Source organism: Apteryx mantelli, chromosome Z, assembly GCF_036417845.1.
Source record: "Apteryx mantelli isolate bAptMan1 chromosome Z, bAptMan1.hap1, whole genome shotgun sequence".
NCBI lineage: Eukaryota > Metazoa > Chordata > Aves > Apterygiformes > Apterygidae > Apteryx > Apteryx mantelli.
This window is the reverse complement of record NC_090020.1, coordinates 60,927,306-60,946,260: the sequence shown is the minus strand read 5'-3', so window position 1 is coordinate 60,946,260 and position 18,955 is coordinate 60,927,306. Positions and strand designations below refer to the sequence as shown.

At 50.0% G+C, this 18,955-nt stretch overlaps 1 protein-coding gene across 1 annotated transcript; it reads left to right on the top strand.

Moving 5' to 3' along the window:
- The first annotated feature begins 12,364 nt into the window (after window positions 1-12,364).
- OTP (orthopedia homeobox) lies at window positions 12,365-18,722 on the top strand. Its single transcript, XM_067316063.1, has 3 exons — window positions 12,365-12,401; window positions 13,433-13,842; window positions 18,192-18,722. The coding sequence occupies exons 1-3, from the start codon at window positions 12,365-12,367 to the stop codon at window positions 18,720-18,722; spliced, it is 978 nt and encodes a 325-aa protein (XP_067172164.1).
- The last annotated feature ends 233 nt before the right edge of the window (window positions 18,723-18,955 follow it).

Genomic DNA, 18,955 nt, shown 5'->3' with positions numbered 1-18,955 from the left:
AAAAGCAGTAAACTTAAGTTTTAAAATCCTTTAAATTAAGACGCTATAGATGAAAATGAAGTTTTAAGCAGTGACACTGAAAAGACACAACTACCTGTACTGAATGAATTAACCTATTTGTTTTTAAAGCATCCAGATCACTAACTCTAATTTCTTTGACTCTGCTATTTTTGGAGCACTACCCCCAGCTTTGAGGAATATTGAATCAACTTTAAATTCCTGGCTACTGTGGGCTCACGAGCCACAAAACTCCTTGTTGAAGATATCTGAAATTCCCCACATCCCCTTAGTGGCACTAGATGGAACTAATGAGGAAAAAAAGAAGCTCAAGAAGTGATCAGAATAAAAGTGTTTTCACATCAAAGCTAAGAAAGCTCAGATTACCTGGTCAAAACCAATGTAAAATCAATGCAACACTACCAACATACTGTTGAACAGCCTACATCAAGTGAGATGGTGAACCCAGTCCTAAAGCAGTTACACAGAGATGGCATCTAAAGAGCCATCACGTTAGAGCCCCATTGTGCCAGAGGCTGTACAAATACAGGAGACTGATAATCCAAAGGAGTTATGGTCTCAATACTCATGAACAAGTGAATGAGACAAGCAAAGACTCAAAAAAAAACCCCAAAACCCAAAAACAAAAAAACCCATGGTAACCAAGACCTTAAGATTCTTAGCCAGCAGGAAATGATGGCCACATTACTTAGCTGCTACTGGAAGTCACTTTCTATAAATGGGCAGAGCTGAGATTGGATCAGTAACTGGAAGGAGGACAACCAGCATTTTCACTTGGCTTTGAACTCGAGCCCCTGTGTAACAACAACTACATGCAACAGAAGCTTTGAGAGGAAAAAAAGCAGCCTTACGGAAGCAAAGGACTGCTGGGAGAGCAGACATCACAAAAAATACCCTGTCGTATCGTGTGGCAAAGGGAACACTGCTGAACTATGAAGAATTCAAAAGCAGAGCCATTTCTCTTGCAGATAACAGAGGGGAAAGAGGGGAGCACCCACATCCTAAATACTACCCCCTTCAAAGGAGCCTCGAGCTGAGTTGGTGCGGAAACTAAACTAACTTTCTATCCTTAAACTGTCTTCTTCACATTAAAAGGAGTAATGCCAGACCAGGGTGAAGACACATTACAGAAATGAAGAGTCAGTATAAGGAAGGTCACACAGTTTTGCCAAGATTATACATGTCCTGGGGATAAACAGAAGATTTCAGTCCCTGAACACCACACTTTTCACAAAGTCTACGATTCCTTTTTAAAGAAAAACTCAGCTGGAACTGGACCAATACTCTCTATTTAGACTTTCAAATATGAAACTTTACTCAAAAAGTGCAACATCATCAGCTGCCTATAATCAAGAGCACTTCTCTGATGGTTTAAGTTCGAGAGATGTGCTACTCCCTATATACTATAGACACCATTCAGAAATAGCCAATCTACTTTTGAGTTTTACTTTTTCCCCACAAAGCTCAAACAAGAAAACATAAAAAAAAATTTCTGCTGTGGCTTTATAGGCAAAAGCAAAACTCGCATGCTGGCCAGATGCTTGATGAGCCAGGCATGGACAAACTCTGCTTCTCTTTAGAGAGATGTTATTAGGGACAGGCTACCAATAGTGCCACAGTTTTGCTTTGTTGCTCTTCCACAAATCACTTAGTCTCTCCAAACTTTAGTCAGCTTTTCCATAAACTAATACCTACAGGTTTTAAGTTTTGCTCTCCTGTCTGACTTATTTCAGTTTAGTACTCCTATCCTCTGGTGAAAGTTAAGTGAACAAATTACTACTAACTGAAGAAGCAAGAAACATTTTATCACAGAATCACAGAATGGTTGAGGTTGGAAGGGACCTCTGGAGATCATCTAGGTGACTCTGCTTGAGCAGGGGGGTTGGACTAAAGCACGTTGCACAGGATTGCGTCCAGACAGCTTTTGAATCTCTCCAAGCATGGAGACTCCACAACCTCTCTGGGCAATGTGTTCCACTGCTCAGTCACCCTCACAGTAAAGTTTTTCCTCATGTTCAAAATCATTTTAAAAAGTTGATACACACATGTACAAGCCTCAGAACTTCTTAAACAGTTTTAAGAAGTGCAGAGCTTAATCATCCCAAGATCCTTGAGTATGCAGTGTGCTGTATTATAAATAGTTAATACTGTTAACCAAGCAGAAGCCGTTATCCTCATAAAAAGAGAAAAATCACACACACTGCAAGATTAACACATAAAAAAGGTACTTTCAATCTTTAGCTGTTCTTTAAATCTTCTGCACTAGAACTCAGGTTGTCAACTGTGGGAAATTTGACGGAAGTGTCCAGAGGGAGAGGACAAGATGATGAGGAGCAAGAGCCAGAAAGCAGATAGTTAGGCTGACTTTGGATACACAGGAGTCGGGCTCAAGGCTGAGAATGAATCTGAATGCATATCTCAAGGCAAACAGAGAAACATGCCCTACCTTCCAAAACCCACCAGCTTCCTGAAAGCATATATTCTTTGCCCAAAATGGTATTGTGGCAATATAATTAAGAAAGGATCACCTGCATTGCCATTCAGGATAAAGCCTTTATAATGATGCTACAAGACAAAACATTCACCCTCCTGCCAGCTATTTTTTGAGATACAACTTGGTGAAAGAAGTTTTACAACTGCTTATAAATAAACGGACCTTCCTGGAGCTCTTATTCCCCCTAGGAATCTCAATAAGCAGTCCAAGGAGCAAGCTACTGTTTTCAAACACTGAGTTCAAAAAGGAACACACTTATCCTGACAGTATTGGGCTATTTTATCTCTGCCTCTCTAATTCTTCCCCTGCAGAGCAGAAGGAAGACATACTCTGAAGGCAGCATAAGAGAGGAGTGACAGCTGGGAGCCATCCAAAGTAAAGAAGGCCATTTGCAGAAGGTTTCCTCCCCCAGCATGTCACCATCCCCAGTGCTGGGCTTTCTCTCCTGCAACCCCTCACTGTTTCATTAGCTGTAAAATGACGTGGCTTAGGAAGGAAGCAGAACTTTATTAACATTCAGAGAAACCACAGTTGTACACAGAGACTTGATTTGCTGAATACAAGCAAAGAAGCCCCACATTGTGTTCTGACTCCCTCCCTGATTTGGATGCCCTAACACATGACCTTCTTTCTCCGGTTCCTCATCCTCAAAGAACAGTGGAGATAGACAATAACAACATTATCACTGCCACCCTTGCTTCCAACGCTAAGAAAGAAAAGCTAATACCTCTGATCTAAATCCTCTCTCACACTTCCCAGCTGTGAGCCTGCCACCAGAGTACGAAAAGCACAGTATGATGGACTCACTGACCCAGGTCTCTTTCAGCCCAGTCTTCCAAGGTGCCACTGCTGCCATCATGTTCTGTGTTTTCTGTGGCAACAAGGCCAAACTCCCTCTTGTTATAATGACTCTCTCAGGTGTGCTTTCATGCAATTTTCCCATCCAAGTAATTGCTACTATTCAAGGTTGAAAGTAACTCACCTGCAAGGGACTGCATTTATGCCAGGTGAAGATAAACCTAGTCAGCCACTTATCACACACACATACTACTTGTGATGTGTTATTGCTCCACTGTGTTGACTGAAAGCCTCTATTAATCAGATGAGTACAGATGCTGTGCTTGTCATCAGAGGATGAGGCACCTGCAGTCTCACTGGCTGCAATCACAAGCACATGCCACTCTTTAAATAAGGGAGGCAAAGGGAGTTTTAGGGATCTAATAATTTCATGCCTGCTCACTACTGCACAGTTAAATAAAATACTTTTTCTGTACAGTACTCCAGTCTCTGAGCCCAAACACACTCTGTTTCTCCCAGTACACAAGCACCTTCTCCCCATTACAAGATTTGACTGTCCTCCTCCTCAACTGGACCATAAAGGAAAAAAATGCCTGTCAGTACTGTAGCTTCCCTAGCAACAGAGTACACAAAATTCTTCACTTTTATTTGAGAAGGGACAGATAGGTTTAACTGTGAAGAAATCCAAAAAATTTACATTGAGTCTTGTATGATACTTTACCAGAGATGGAGTATGAGAGAACTGTCCTACATTCAGGACAATTTTAGCAAGCCCAGGTACTTCTTCTTTGGAGAATGTCAATTCAAAGAATGGAAGCCATCATCAAAACATCAGCTACTGGCCAAACTAATCAGGAAGAGAGACATGGAGGCAAAGAGTTTGTGTTGACTCAGAAAAGAAAGGAGCATGTGGTTAAGCAAACAACAGTAGAAGGACTGAAAATGAAACCCTAACAGAAAGCAGAAAAAAATAATTGAGAAAGCGGTTCTTCACCTCTTTACAGCAGTAACGGAGTCTTCTGAGACTCCTGATCTCTTCTTTCCCCCCAAACAACATTCACATTTTCTTCCAACAGGATCAATCATCCAAAATCCCAAAGTGTTTCTTCATAGATGGAGGTCATTTAAAAACAAACAAAAACAAACACAAAAACTCCATAACTTTGATTTGCTTATTGAGGCTACTTTTGAATTTCTAACATGGATTATGGTCATAAGTATAAGTACTATCACCGAGATATCCTGAACTAGAGTCAGCCAGCCCCTGCACATCTCCATCATTTCAGAAAGTACCAAAATGGGAGACGGACATCACCGGCAGCATACGTCCTCTCCATGACTCCTCAGTAGGTTAAAACGCTAAGCTGCAAGTAGATCCTTTAGGGCCACAAGCCCTCTGCCTGCACAAATACACTGACCACACAAAGTAGTCTGTAAAAACCGCGTCACGGTTACAGGCGCCGTCCCACACTTTCACCCAGTGACCGCCGGCCTTCTCATGAGTCTCAGCTCTCCAACTGCCAAGCACAGCTCTCCCTGATTTTTTGTTAATGTCACACAGACCTTTTTCCTAATCAAGAAACTTGACCTTTACTGTGTATTTAAGGTATCAGGCTGAAAGGACAAATGTTTTTGCTGATATTAAGAACAAAATGTAGAGTCCATCTCATGTTTGTTACTGAGAGCATAAGCAAAGAAAGAAAAATAGCCTGGCCTTTATTTTATTTTAGTATTTCATATGCAAGACGTTTTTCTTGATTAGATGGAAAAGCATCAAAATGTGCCAATTTTCCACTATTAACAACAACAAGCTGAGGGTGAAAGCAAAACAAGGCTTTTCCCTCTGTCACAAAGCAGAGGCAGCACGTAATCTCCCTGGGGAACGCCAGGCAGGCTACCATCCCACTCGCTTCCCTTTCATTTTATGTAAACACAGCACTTTGCTCTCGTCCGGGCGCTCCCTTTGAGAGGCGCCGAGCACCGCCCCACGGCCCGGCGCCACGCGGCCCTCACCGGCCGCCGCGGGGGCCGGCGCCGGCGCCCCCGCGCTGAAACCGCCGGGCAGCGGCAGCGCTGGCTCGGCTCGGGCCGCTCCTCCTGCAGTAGCTCGGGCACCTCGCTGAGGCCGGCGACCGGCCCCTCTCGCCGTCCCCGTCCCTCGGGGCTGCGGCCACCGCTTCGCGCTCTCCTCGCCCTCGGTCGGCCCGGGGGCGGCGGGGCCGCCGCTTCCCGCCGCCCCCGCATGCGCGGCAGGTGGCCGTGGCGGCGGCCATCTTGCGGCTTCGGGTATGCTGGGGCTAGCGAGGGGAAGCGCGGCGGCGCTCGCCCGCGGGGGCTGTAACCGATTTTCCTAGTTGTTTTGGTTCTCATCTGCGTTCCCGCGTTTTGCCGCTCGCCCCTGCTTTACTGCCTGTAAAGTAGGGCTGGCCTTCTCGCGGCTTCTGCCTTTGGTTTTGAGGGAGCCGCGACGGCCCAGGGCCCTGGCAAATCCTGCCCCGGGGGAGGGAGGCCGGGGCCGGGTGGCGAGGTCGAAATAATAACCGTAATAATAACAACAGCAACAGCCGGCGCTGCTTGCGGGCTGGGCGCAAGGCTGCGGGGAGCGGAGCGCTGGGAGCAGCGGGCGGACGCGGCCACCGCACGGAAAGATGGCGCTGTTGAGCGTTGCTGCTCCTCTCGGTACCAATGGCTGCACTAACGGCTTTCAAAAAACTAGCAGCGAACAACCGAGCTCTCTCACGCGGGGAGAGGGACGAGGGTGCCCCGCCGCCCGCCCGCGGTGGCCGGGGAGGGCGGGCGCGGGGCGGCGGGCAGAGCGCGGCCGGGGCATTTGCGCCCGGCGGGCGGGTGGCGCCCGGGCGGCGCCGCGGCTGCCGCCTCGCCGAGGGCTCCGGCCCCGGGAGCAGGAGCCCGGCGCTGGCTTTCTCACCAGTTTAGATATTTTGTGCAACTCCCAATATTCACCCAAGCCTCATTACCACCTCTTAATGAGACCCCTTTACTCCGTGACGTGCAACCGCTCCATCTCATTAAGGAAATCGCTCTTCAATGCTGATTATTTTATTTGCAGCCATAATTATATTTCTTTCGGCTAAATCACGGTTTAATCGAGCCCACATGGAGGGCAGCAGCACTAATTACAGCGGGAGATGCGGTGGCGGTGGCTGTTCGCCTGCCCGGCCGGAGGAGGCGGCGCCGCGGCGGGCGCGGGCGCGGGCCCGGCCGGGGAGGTGGTCTCCAGCACAACAACTTATTACTTCTAATTCCCCGACTGTCACCAAATCACCTGCACGAAACAAGAATCTAATTTGTTAAGCTGGCATTTCTGCAGATGGAAGATCGATTTTCTCTTTAGATTTCTCTAATTGAGTGAATATAGACGCCCCGAATTAGCCGCGCTCGGGCAAGAGGGAAAGGGAAGGGGGAGAGGGAGGGGAAAAAAAATTCAACAAAAATCATCCTTGTAAAATAAGCCATATTACCTCCAGAATTGCCCCCAAAATAATAAAGGAAGGTGGATCGAAAGGTCCCAGATTGAGTGACAGTCATATTTCTGGAACTAACTGGTTTTTAAAAGAAAAGGTTAGGACGGCTAGAGAATGCTAACTAACGGCGCGCGGGAGAGATGGCTGAGCTCTGAAATTGCTTACAGAATTACATTTGTTTTTCTTGTGATTTTATTAAAAGTCACTCCTCATCTCCAGAATGCGTGAAAATATCTACTTTCCACTCAGATACACCACATTAACTTGTTGGAGGCGAATTTGTTTGTTTGTCTATTTTATTTATTTGCCAGATAAGATTGATGCAGTCTTATTAGCGCTATATCTAGTTATAGGAAGAGATAAGGATGAGATGTTTTCTTTTTATTCCAATTACTAGACTTGTCACCTAACTGAATAACTGATATATGATTATTTATCTTGAGTAAATAGAAATCAGAAAAGCAGCGAACTTAACACATACAAACAAAATATGTATGTTCCTTATTATTATATACCACCTATGTAATTGAAGACATTAAAAATACGGTGTTAAAAAGGAGAAAGTTAAATACTCCAAGTCAATCACCGATGTATATTCTTTCTTTTCTATGCCTGAGGGTTTATTTATACAGCAAGTTGGGGAGATTTCGGATTAAAAAATGTTTATATGTTAAATAAATTCTTCAAATATCAGGAGGCATAATTTTCCTGGAACTGAGATCTCTTCCTAAAAATAAAGATGTATCTTAAAAATGCTTTATACTAGCGTTCCCTTCGCTTTCGGGATAACACCGATAATTCGTATCTGATTGAGTAAGCTACAACACACTGCTTTATGTTTGGGTTCGGTTTTTATAAGTTTCTCAACTTAATATTGTGCTAAAAGACTATACACACATACGTACTGTACAGAGCTGGAGGGAGGAGGGGAGGTGACTTTATTATATAAAGAGTTTGCATTTGGACGGGGGAGAGCGGAGGGGGGTGTCAGGCATACCTTTTATTAAAATAGCTTTTTCCCCATAAAAGACTGGTTGTCATAGTTCTGATGAAAATTAATTGATAGAAGCCATCCTTTCAATCTAAAGCAACCGATCCACTGTCGAGAGCTTCCCCACAGTCTGCCAGCGAGGAGACAATAGGAGATGTTGCCTTTGAGTGAGATACAGATATAGATATTCAGATAAATAAGCAAATAGGAAAACGATGTTCTTAAACGTATTTGAAAATAGATGACAAGAGACTCGCGCTTCCCTTGCCGTGTTCAGAAAGGCTATTTTCGGAACATCTGACAGCTGCATTTCTTATCAGCTGCGATGATTCTTGCCTCGAATGTGTTTAAACTTCAAAAAGTTGCTTTCAAGGAAGTGTATTTATTACAGCTACAAAATGCTGCATGCAGTCTAATGTCATAAAGCAGCGATGATCATCGTATTTAGCTCTGACTAGAATGGCTAAATTGGGATGTGTAGCTGCTGGCAGGCTTGTCCTTCACTTCCGAATAAGTCATATTTTCGAAAGGGTTGATTGAAATAAAAACACGTGTTTATGTTTTTCCATTTCTTAACTCCATATTACGCCTAACGAAAGGATATAGTTTGATTTGTCATTTGTGTTTAGGCTATGCCGATGTGAAAAAGTAAACAGGAGCCTAAGTCACTTGATTTGTTTTCTGTAAGCAAATAACGCTCAAAAGCATAGCTGTAATTTACAGTGAATTAAAATTGATTCTTTTCATCAAGCAAGAAAATAGGGAAATGTGAGGTCGTTAATTATTGAGGGAGGCGCTTCTCATTAAAGCGAACAATGTTACAATGCAGCACTGAGGAGCAGGAATGTGAATAGTAATACCCCATATTTCAGCACTACTGTCTGGAAATACCAGAAAAAGCAGCACAAACAAGCCAGGCAACCAAAAGTTACATTTGATAAACGCTGGGAGCGTGTGCTAAGTGTAAAAAGCAATTACAGTGCTCTGCATACGGCAGTCCCTTTAGCTGGATGGATGCTCAATAAATACATAAATAAAATATCAAATTACAAACCTTATCAGCCATTTACGCCAAGCCACCCTGCTGACTTTAGCAGTTTAACCTTATTTTATCGTGTTTCTTGCTCCAAATATAATTATTCTGATAAAAGAAGGTTCTGTTCCTAAATCAGAGCAGAATTGGTTAAATACACTTGTTTATATTAGAACCTCATTCAATCAGGGCCTGAGTTTAGCTGGGAGAGGAGGGGGGAGCTCTGGGGGTTGGAAAGTTCTCTCCCCTTTTTTCCCAGGGTCACAGCACTGGAGGATTAGGGTTATATTGCTTCCAAACGCGACCCGCCCCGATCCTGCGGTCCTCGCTGAGGCAGGTCGGCCAGCGCGGGCAGGAGGCGGGAGCGGAGGGCAGAGCCGGCCCAGGCAGGACCCCGGGATCGGGCCTCCTGGGCGCTCTGCGGAGGGGAGAGAAAGGGAAGGGGTGGGGGGAAATGATTTCCCAGTGCCTGGCCCCTTGGCAGGCACTCCTGTACGAAATTCAATCTCTATTTTTTATGAGAAGTAAACTGTCTAAATAAATTTTATTAGGGGCAACCAATATATTTTCTGGTAGTTCCCTTTGTTCCAGTTCTACGTGTGTGTAACAATCTAAAACCTATTTATTGAGGAAAAATCACTGGATCCGTCATAGAAAATCCTTTTACTTTGCTGTGAAGTGATTTCTGAAGACACTCTTGTCACTCTGAAGATTTTGGGCCATTGTGCTAAAGCCTTTCCTTGTTAGGAACTTCAGTTCCTCTGATCATGCGGGGAATACCTTAAATTATAACAGGGAATGGACTTGACTGGCAGTTTTCTGGCTACACTGGGAAGATGGAAAGATGACGGGGAATAAAATCCTTGTAAATACATCTCCAGCACTGCCCAGGTGAATTCAGGCACTTGACAAAACAAGAGTGTACGGAAGAGGAATGCGATTAGGGTATTTTACATATACCCCATTGTCATTTTCTCTGACACGCTTAAGTGTCAGACAGGCTCGCTCTCTTCCCTCCTGCAGACTTCCTGCTCTGATTTCCCCCTTCCCCTAAGACGACTGTGCTCTGAAGTCTTGGAAGAAATGATTTAGTTTGTTTATACTGCTATAAAAATCAAGAGCAATAGAAAAGACATAAAATGAAGCGCGCTATCAATCACACTGCAACATTGTTATTCAGCAGTTACTAACAGAGATTGATAATCCTTTGATTTCATTCCATTGTTATTACTCTGATGTGTCTGCACATTAACTATTGTACATTTATTTATCGACCTGAAACATACAACAACGCGGGAGAGACGCGCGCACCCGCCGGGCGGTGCGCTCGGCAGCGGCGGGCTGTGCTCCGCGCCCGCGCCCGCGCCCGCCCCGCCGCCGCGCAGGGCTGCGCGCCCCGCCGCGCCCGCGCCCCGCGCCCGCGCCCCGCTCGGACCCGGCGGGCTCCGCTCCGGGGCTCCCGCGGCACCGCCGGGCGGCGGCCGGGGCGGCCGGAGAACCGCTCCGCACCGCCGGGGCTTCCCTCCCGGCCGGGGGGCGCGCAGATAAAATAATTTCCAGAGGAAAACAAAACAGAACAAAACAAATGAACGGTCCCCGCCGCTCCCGACAGCCAACCGACAAAAAAATCCCCAAACTCCCTCCCCACCTCCACCTTTTTTTTTTCTTTCTCTCTCTCTCTGTTTCTCCATCTAAATTGGGGCCCGGCTCTCCCTGCTCTGAGCGGCCGTCCCCGAGCACACAGGTTCACTGCAACAGCCCGACGTCTCGGAAGCTGAATCGAATCATTGTAGCCAAAGATCTGAGCAGGGAGCAGGGGAAAAAAAAAAAAAAAAAAAAAAGAAAAGAAAAGGGAGCAAAACTGCCCTAGAGATCGGTCGGCCGGTTCCTTTGTCTCCTTGTTCAGTCGCTGCCGAAACCCTGCACATCTGAGCTGCAAACAAAACCACTCTTGCATCTGTTCGAATGCAGTATTTACAGTGTTTTGTGTAAGTCAATTGGATGGCGGGAAAAAAAAAGCCATTGGCGCTGTATTATTTAACACAGACTTCACTTGGCTCCCTTTTTGGTGGAAGCTTTATTTGCACTAAATGAATAATCTTAATTGCATCACTTTTGAATTAAAAATCAATGTTAATCAAGTTGGAAGTAGTAAATATCAGTTTTCATTGTGTCTGGGTAGAGGGTATTTTTCTTGTTTTGCAAATAAAAATACAAGTCAAATAACTTTAAAAGGGCATTATGTTCTGCTACAAATACAATTGAAACGGATTGTTTAGGAGCGGATCAGAAATGGTACAGAATTTTGCACTTAATTTCCTCAGTTATCATTTACAATAAGAACCTCTTGGCTTGACAGCCAAGTCTAAACAGTAGTAAATTAGTACAAATTTATACTGATTTTACTCTAATAATCGTAATAAAAGCTTATAGATTTGGCACTAATTACATAAATGCCTAATGATCTTGAAAATTACTCTGGTTAGAAATATATTACTAATCTAAACTTTGTTGTTGGCTGGCTTTGAAAAATCAGAACATTAGAAATGGTTCGCTTCACTCGTGCAAAGCGCTTTAAATTGTTCAAGTAGTTTAACATATTCAAGAGGAAAATAAAAAGCATTCAACTTTATTTACTGCTTTAAATTGAGTTTGCAGGCACGCCGAACTTGGAAACTTTAGCCGAAAAGAAGGGCTTGCGGGCTTCCAAACCTCGGCCCGCGAGGAAGCGCTGCCTGGGCCGCAGCAGCATGCGGCGCCGGCTCTCTCCGCCGCCGCGCCGCGCCGCGGAGGGGACGCGGGGGCGAGGGAGCCCGTGCGGGCCGGGGCCGCCGGGCAGCGCGCACAAGCGCCCGCCCCGCGCCGCCGCGCCGCCGTCGGGCCGCCCGGGGGCGGACGGCGGAGCCGGCTGCGAGGGGCCCCGGCGGCCGCGGCTACCGCCCCGCGCCCGCCCGCGGCGCCCGGGCAGCGCCGAGCCGGGCCGGACCGGGCCGGGCCGGCGAGCGGGGCCGGCGCTGCCCCCCCGCGCCGCGCCGCGCCCGCGCTCCCCACTTACATCCCCCGCGGCGCGGGGCTGCGGGGCGCCCCGGGGAGCCGGGCCGGGCCGGGCGGGCGGGCGCGCTCTGAGGAGGCCAAAGCAGCAGGAAAAGCCGCAAAGCAGCGGTGACCCGGCGCGGGAGGGGGCGGCGGGGCAGGAGCGGCGGGCCGGGCCGGGCCGGGCGGCGGGAGGCCGGGCCGGGCGGCGGGAGGCCGGGGCGGCGGCGGCGGGCGGCGGCGGCGGGCGGAGCGGGCTCGGCGGGCGCTGCCATTTGCCGCTGCCCTCCTGATTGGTCCCTGCGCCGAGCCGCTCACGGGTTCACTGGAGTGTTAAGCACCTCCCCGTCTCTCTAAAGGACATTATAATGCAAGAGACCCCCTTTTTAACCACACACCGAATTTTCTTTCATTTAGGCGATCTATATATATCTATATCTTATATCTATTTTAAATAACTTGAGGCCGCTAAAATTTGGGGGGGAACAGCCTTCGCCCTGGAGCGGTGCGCGATGCTGTCTCACGCCGACCTCCTGGACGCCCGTCTCGGTGAGTTTCCCCCGCCCGCGGCGGCTGCACCGCCGGCGGCGGCGGCGGCGGCGGCGGCGGCGAGGAAGCCGCGGCAGGAAATTGACAATTTGTTCCTTATTTTACCTTAATGTGATCTAAATGGGCTAATTCCTTTAAAAGTAATTGTACTGTATTAAAGTTTAATTTGATTTAACATCGTCTTTAAAAAAAAAGAGAGAGGGAGACCTATGGAGTATGTAGATCCACAGCGAGTTGTGGACAATTTAATTTCTTTCTCCCCCTGTTTTTTTATACGCATATCCACAAACTATTACTATTATTATCATTATTATAATTATTATTATTATTATTATTTTAGGACAGATGAGCTCGATGGTATTTATGAAGGAGTCTGGGGTAGGCTTTTTCTGGTTGCCTGCTTCCTTTCCTCTCCTCTTTCTTTCCTTTAAGAAAAGAAATATCTATATCTATCTGTTTAAGGTGATTCAGATGTTTGTTTAGAGTGGCGGAGGGGGGAGCGGGGAAGGGTGGCCAGGAAGTCTCTGCACATCTGCCAGGGAGGCAAAGCTGCCGGCAGCCAGGCGGCTTAAATGTTTCTTTCTTTCTTTTTCTTTCTTTCTTTCTTTTTCCTTCCTTCCTTCCTTCTTCCTTCCTTCCTTCTTCCTTCCTTCCTTCCTTCCTTCCTTCCATCAGCCCCACTGGAAAACCCAAGCCAAATACGGCCAAATTTGCCCCCCCCCTTCCCCTCCCTCGGTTTCTTAAGGGGAGGCCCGGCGGGGAGCTGGTTATTTAAGCAGGAAGAGGAGATGCTCGGTGTAAAGTTTTACTTCTCTCGCCCCAAGTTGCGCCGGGCGGGGGCTCCGCGCGTTGCGGAGCCGGGGCCGGGGCCGGGGCCGGGGGCAGCCGGGCCGGGCCGGGACGAGGCAGCGGCTGGAGGTCGCCGCCGGCCCGGTGCGCCGCAGCCCGGCTCCGATGGACACAAGTCGGGCCGAGCTGGAGGGCGCCTGCCCGGCCGCAGGGGAGTGACTGCGGCTCCTTTGCCTCTGCAGGGATGAAAGATGCGGCCGAGCTGCTGGGACACCGGGAGGCGGTGAAGTGTCGGCTGGGCGTAGGGGGCTCGGACCCGGGGGGGCACCCGGGAGACATGGCCCCCAACTCGGACACGGTGGAAGGGACCACCCTGCTGCCGGGGGAGGACATCACCACGGTGGGATCCAACCCCAGCTCCTTAGCGGTCAGCGCCAAAGATCCCGACAAGCAGCAAGGCCAGCAGGGCGGCCAGACCCCCGGCCAGGCCGGCCAGCAGCAGGGGCAGCAGAAGCAGAAGCGGCACCGCACCCGCTTCACGCCGGCGCAGCTCAACGAGCTGGAGAGGAGCTTCGCCAAGACCCACTACCCGGACATCTTCATGCGGGAGGAGCTGGCCTTGCGCATCGGCCTCACCGAGTCCCGGGTGCAGGTAGGAGCCGCTGCCCCCTCGCAGGGTCCTCCCGGGGCTCCCGCTGGCCCCTTCTCCGGGGTACCGCCGCGCTTCAGCGCACCGACGACCGGCGGGCCATGCCCAGGCTGGCACCCAGGAGGAGGGGGTCGGTGCCCAAAACCTCACCCACCGCCCCGCGGGGAAACCTGCCCCGAACGCAACAGTTTAGGCAGAAAGCTTTAAATCGGACCCCCTCCGCCCCTTTCCACAAGCGAGGGCAAAGCCGCCCCGGCCGCAGGGCGGCGGGGCCGGGGGGAGGGCGCCCCGGGGTGTCCCCTTGTCCCCTGCCCATCTGCAAGGCGGCGGTGCCGAGCAGGGAGCGGGCTGAGCTCTGCCCCGCTCCGTGGCCGGCCGGGGCTGCCCGCCGGGAGGCAGAGAGCCGGGCGGGCAGCCCCGCCGCAGAGCCGCGTGTGACGGCAGCCGCCGCCGCAGCCCAGCCCGCCGCTCGGGACAGGTCCGCGCTAACGAGCAGGCTGAAGGGCGCCGAGCAGCAGCCCCTTCCCGGGGGCAGGTCCCGGCCGGCGGCGAGGCAGCGGCCGTGCCCGGGGCAGGCGGCGCCCGGCGGCGAGGGCGGCGCTGCCCCTCGGCGCCGCTGTCCAGGGTGCTGGCGGCGCGGGGGTCCGGCGGGCGGGACGCCGAGTGAGTGCCCCCGGCGGCTTTAGGGGACAAAAGGAAAAGAGGCTTATGAAAAGGCACTTCGATGCACGCAGGTGCGCTGGGAACCCGAGTTTCCCCGTGCTTGCTTTTATAATGCTGGAGGACCGCGGGAGTAACGAGCAACTTTAACATCTAGGGTGTATTTTCTCCTGTCTAAAGAGTCTCTCTCTCTCTATATGTATGTATATGTGTGTACATATATGTGTATATGTATGCATATGTGTGTGTGTGTGTATATATGTGTGTGTGTGTATATATATATATATAGGTGAACAGAAAACCATTTAGTCATATACATTTAGGAGAAATTCGGAAATAGGAGAGATGAATATAACTATTAGACTATTCAAATGAGGCTTTTGTGGGTAAAAGGTTATATTAGCGACTTTTGCGTGAGTCTCTTTAGAGGAAGAGGAACGTGCACAATGGAAGCACTTGTGGATGTGCTTTCTCTGCACAGCACAGTGCTCCGGCAATGTCACTGCACTTTGCCAGAGCTGGTGTTCAAAATTTCCCTCAGCAAGCCCAGGCTCCTCAGCTAAATAAAGACATGCTAAAAGAACTCCCTAAATGAGCGTTTCATAAACAGAAACTGACTGTTCTTGGATGTGACAGAAAATGCACGTCTGCTTTTAAAAAGTAAAACAATTTGACTCAACCTACACAAGACTATAATTAGTTTAAATTAAGAAAGAAATTAGATTCACAAATAAAATATAATTGGACAACTGACTTTATGAAAAAAGAAAACGAGGTCTATTAAACTTTATTGGGTTTCCCAAAGGTTAATGATACCAATTTCAATATTAGGAGTGTGGTAAATGAAGTAAAATATAAAATATAAAATGGAAATAGTTATTTTCTAACAGCACATCAAAGAAATCTGTAGGAAGAAAGACAAAGTGTTTTAATGGTCTCGGCATAATCCTAAACCAATGATAATAGCTCGAGACTGCTGATAAAAACAGTTTAATAGAGTGGCAATTTAAATATTTTTTACAATAATGTTCTGTAGTTTAAAAAGTAATCAGATCAACATAACCTTCTTAATTAACACTTCAAAATGATTAACATTATGTAATCTAATGCAAAATAATTTATGTAAAATGTATTTACTTCACAATCCACTGTATCACTGCTCCTTGACCAAATTTAAATTAAATAGTAATTGGTTTACGTTCTTATATGAGTACTTTATAGTTTTCTTTATAGTTAACAGATTGCCTACACGGTCTTTGCAGTATGTGGGTCCCATACTGATTAAGAAATGATCTAAATAGTTAATTTATAGCAGCTGTATATGTTTTTAAAGGTTTTAGATGCTAGGATAAATTACCTCTTTCTTCGTTTTAGATCTATATTTAATGTATATGATATATTTAAATAATTATTAAAGCGGCTGGTGCTTAAACAGGAGTCCAATTCCATGTCTGATATTGCTCTGCTTTTCAGGCTGGTGTAATAAAACCATTCTTTTTATAGCATGCCATTATTAGAAACCAATTTCAGAATTATTTATAACGTGGAATGGCTTATTAAGCAGCAATGCGAGAATCATGCAAATTACGCGATCAAATGCAATATAATAAGCATAATCATTAGTCTCTAGCACGGATTAATTAACTTTCAATATTTTATTTACATAAAAACCAAATCAGTGAAATAACTTCTGCACAGTCAGGCTTGCCTTTCAATATTTTATACGAACAAAAATAATGTGCTGTAATTCCATTGACCGTGTCCCCCACAATGGTCCCGTCACCTGCCACATCTTAATAGGGGACAAGCTGAGAGTATTTTCTAGTTTTCTAATGGAATGAGAAATTGCATTTTCTTCCTCTCCCAGTACTATTAAAGTGTAATGAATTCGGCCCAGAGTTCACGGCTGGCTGATCGAAATGAACCTGAGATCTGAGCTTTAATACAGCTCTCCAGATTTCCTACCAAATCTTCACATTAATCATCTGCTGGATTCCAATGAGATCTTCATAAAGCTTTGGCTCCTGGAAAAAAAAAAAAAAAGAAGGAAAAGAAAAGTGATATTCTCTCCCCTTCTAACCCTCTATTTCTAACCCATTTATAGCTGGGGAATTAAACGGACTATATATTTTAAAATACATTTACAGTATGTCTATATTACTGTAAGAGCAGATATCATCAAAGAAGATTTTTAGATTCCAACCTCCATTAGATTCTCACTGTTGTATTAATAATTTTCAGGAGCTAGTTGCATTTTAAAAGGGGTCCAAAGTTGCCAAATGCTTGTGGTTAATATATTTCTGGAGTTGTCATGTGTGCATTTTCAAAATCTCCCCCAGGTTTTCCCTACGTTTTAATCTGTCATGCACTAGTTTTCAACTGGAAACATTCACATTTTAAAAGCATATGCAGTATAGCTATGAACTGAGGCGATCAGACCTGATGGAGATTCTTTACAACACCAGTAAACCATGAAACATAAAAGATTTTGTAGCCGCAATTTAACTATTAACCCTAAAACATAATTGAACACGATTTTTCGATTATTCATATAGCATTTAGTTCCTTAACAGCTGCTCATTTCGCTAATGGCAGCCCGTATTTCCCGGCTGAGGTGCGTCGCACGGGGCGGCGAGCCCCGGCCGGTCCGACGACGGCCGTCCGCGGCGCTGCAAGCGGATTCGCTTTCTCCCCGTAAAAACCACCCCGGTGTTTTCGGTGACGGTGCAGCGAGACCCGCGAATGCACCCCTTCTGGCATCATAACTCCGAGCAAAGCAGCCGCTTACCAAAACCGCCTTCGTTCACTCCCAGCCCAGCCCAGCCCAGCCCAGCCCAGCCCAGCCCAAGACAGCACGGGCGGCTGGGCCGAGGGTTGCCGCGGCCGAGGCCGGGGCTGCCCGGGAAGCCGCCCCCCCACCGCCCCGCTCTCCCACGCGCGGCAGAGCCCCGCGCCGGCGGCTTGGGGCTGCTGTGCGCTGTTGCTCGTCCCCGGGGGCGCGGGGGAGCCCGGCGCGCCTCGCGGGGCGCGGAGGCGGCCGCGGGCGGCTCAGCCCCAGGCACACACACACATCTCCGCCGCGATAAAAACTTCCAGCGGCTCCGCTGATCCGCCACGCGCAACCTGCGGGGCTGCGACGGCAGAGCCCCAAACGGGGAGACAGCGGCCGGGGGCTCGGAGGGGCCACGGGGAGAGCGTAAAGACCGTGACGGCAGCGGGCGAGATCTGGGGAGGGAAGAAATGTGTCGAAGCAGCGTCTCTGCGGGGCTCCCGCCGCCACCGTCGGGCGCTGAAGCGTTACGGGGCCCCGGGCCGCTAAGCCGCGCCAACGCCCCCCGCCGCCCCACGGCCGCGGCACGACCCAACTGCCTCGGCAGCCGCCGTGGCGACGCGCGGCAGACGGACCGACTTCCCGGCCGGCTGCCGAGACGCCCGCGAGGCCCCACGGCCGCGGGGACCGGCACAAAACCGGGCGGCTCTCCCCACCCTCCCTTCGCCGCGCCCCACGGCGCCCCCTGGCGGCGGCGACCGCCGCCCCCTGTGCTGCTAACGGTCTCTCCCGCGCCGGCCGTGCGCGGGGGCCGCTAACGGTCTCTCCCGCGCCGGCCGCCCTCGCGTGCCGCTAGCAGTGTCTCCTGCCTCGGCCCCGCGCGGGGGCCGCTAATGGTGTCTCTCGCCCCGGCCGCCTCCAGGTGTGGTTCCAGAACCGCCGGGCCAAGTGGAAGAAGCGCAAGAAGACGACCAACGTCTTCCGCGCCCCGGGCACGCTGCTGCCCACGCCGGGGCTGCCGCAGTTCCCCTCGGCCGCCGCCGCCGCCGCCGCCGCCATGGGCGACAGCCTCTGCTCCTTCCACGCCAACGACACGCGCTGGGCCGCCGCCGCCATGCCGGGCGTGTCGCAGCTGCCGCTGCCGCCGGCGCTGGGCAGGCAGCAGGCCATGGCGCAGTCGCTGTCCCAGTGCAGCCTGGCGGCGGGGCCGCCGCCCAACTCCATGGGCCTCTCCAACAGCCTGGCGGGCTCCAACGGCGCCGGGCTGCAGTCGCACCTCTACCAGCCCGCTTTCCCCGGCATGGTGCCCGCCTCTCTGCCCGGCCCCAGCAACGTGACGGGCTCGCCGCAGCTCTGCAGCTCCCCGGACAGCAGCGACGTGTGGCGGGGAACCAGCATCGCCTCCCTCCGCCGCAAAGCACTAGAGCACACAGTCTCCATGAGCTTCACCTAATGGCCGCCGCCCCCGCGCCGCCGCCTCGCGCCTCCGCCTCGCCTCGCCCGGCCCGGCCCGGCCCGGCCGCCGCCCCCCCGCCCCCCCCCCCCCGGCTCACCAGGGAGTCGACTCAGGATCTGAAATCAGACGCCAACGGACTGGTTTGTGGGCCGAGAAACCCCGCGCCCTCCGCCGCACACGGGCGACCGCAGCCCCGGCCCGCGCCCCGGGAGCGGGGCCGCCCGCGGGCC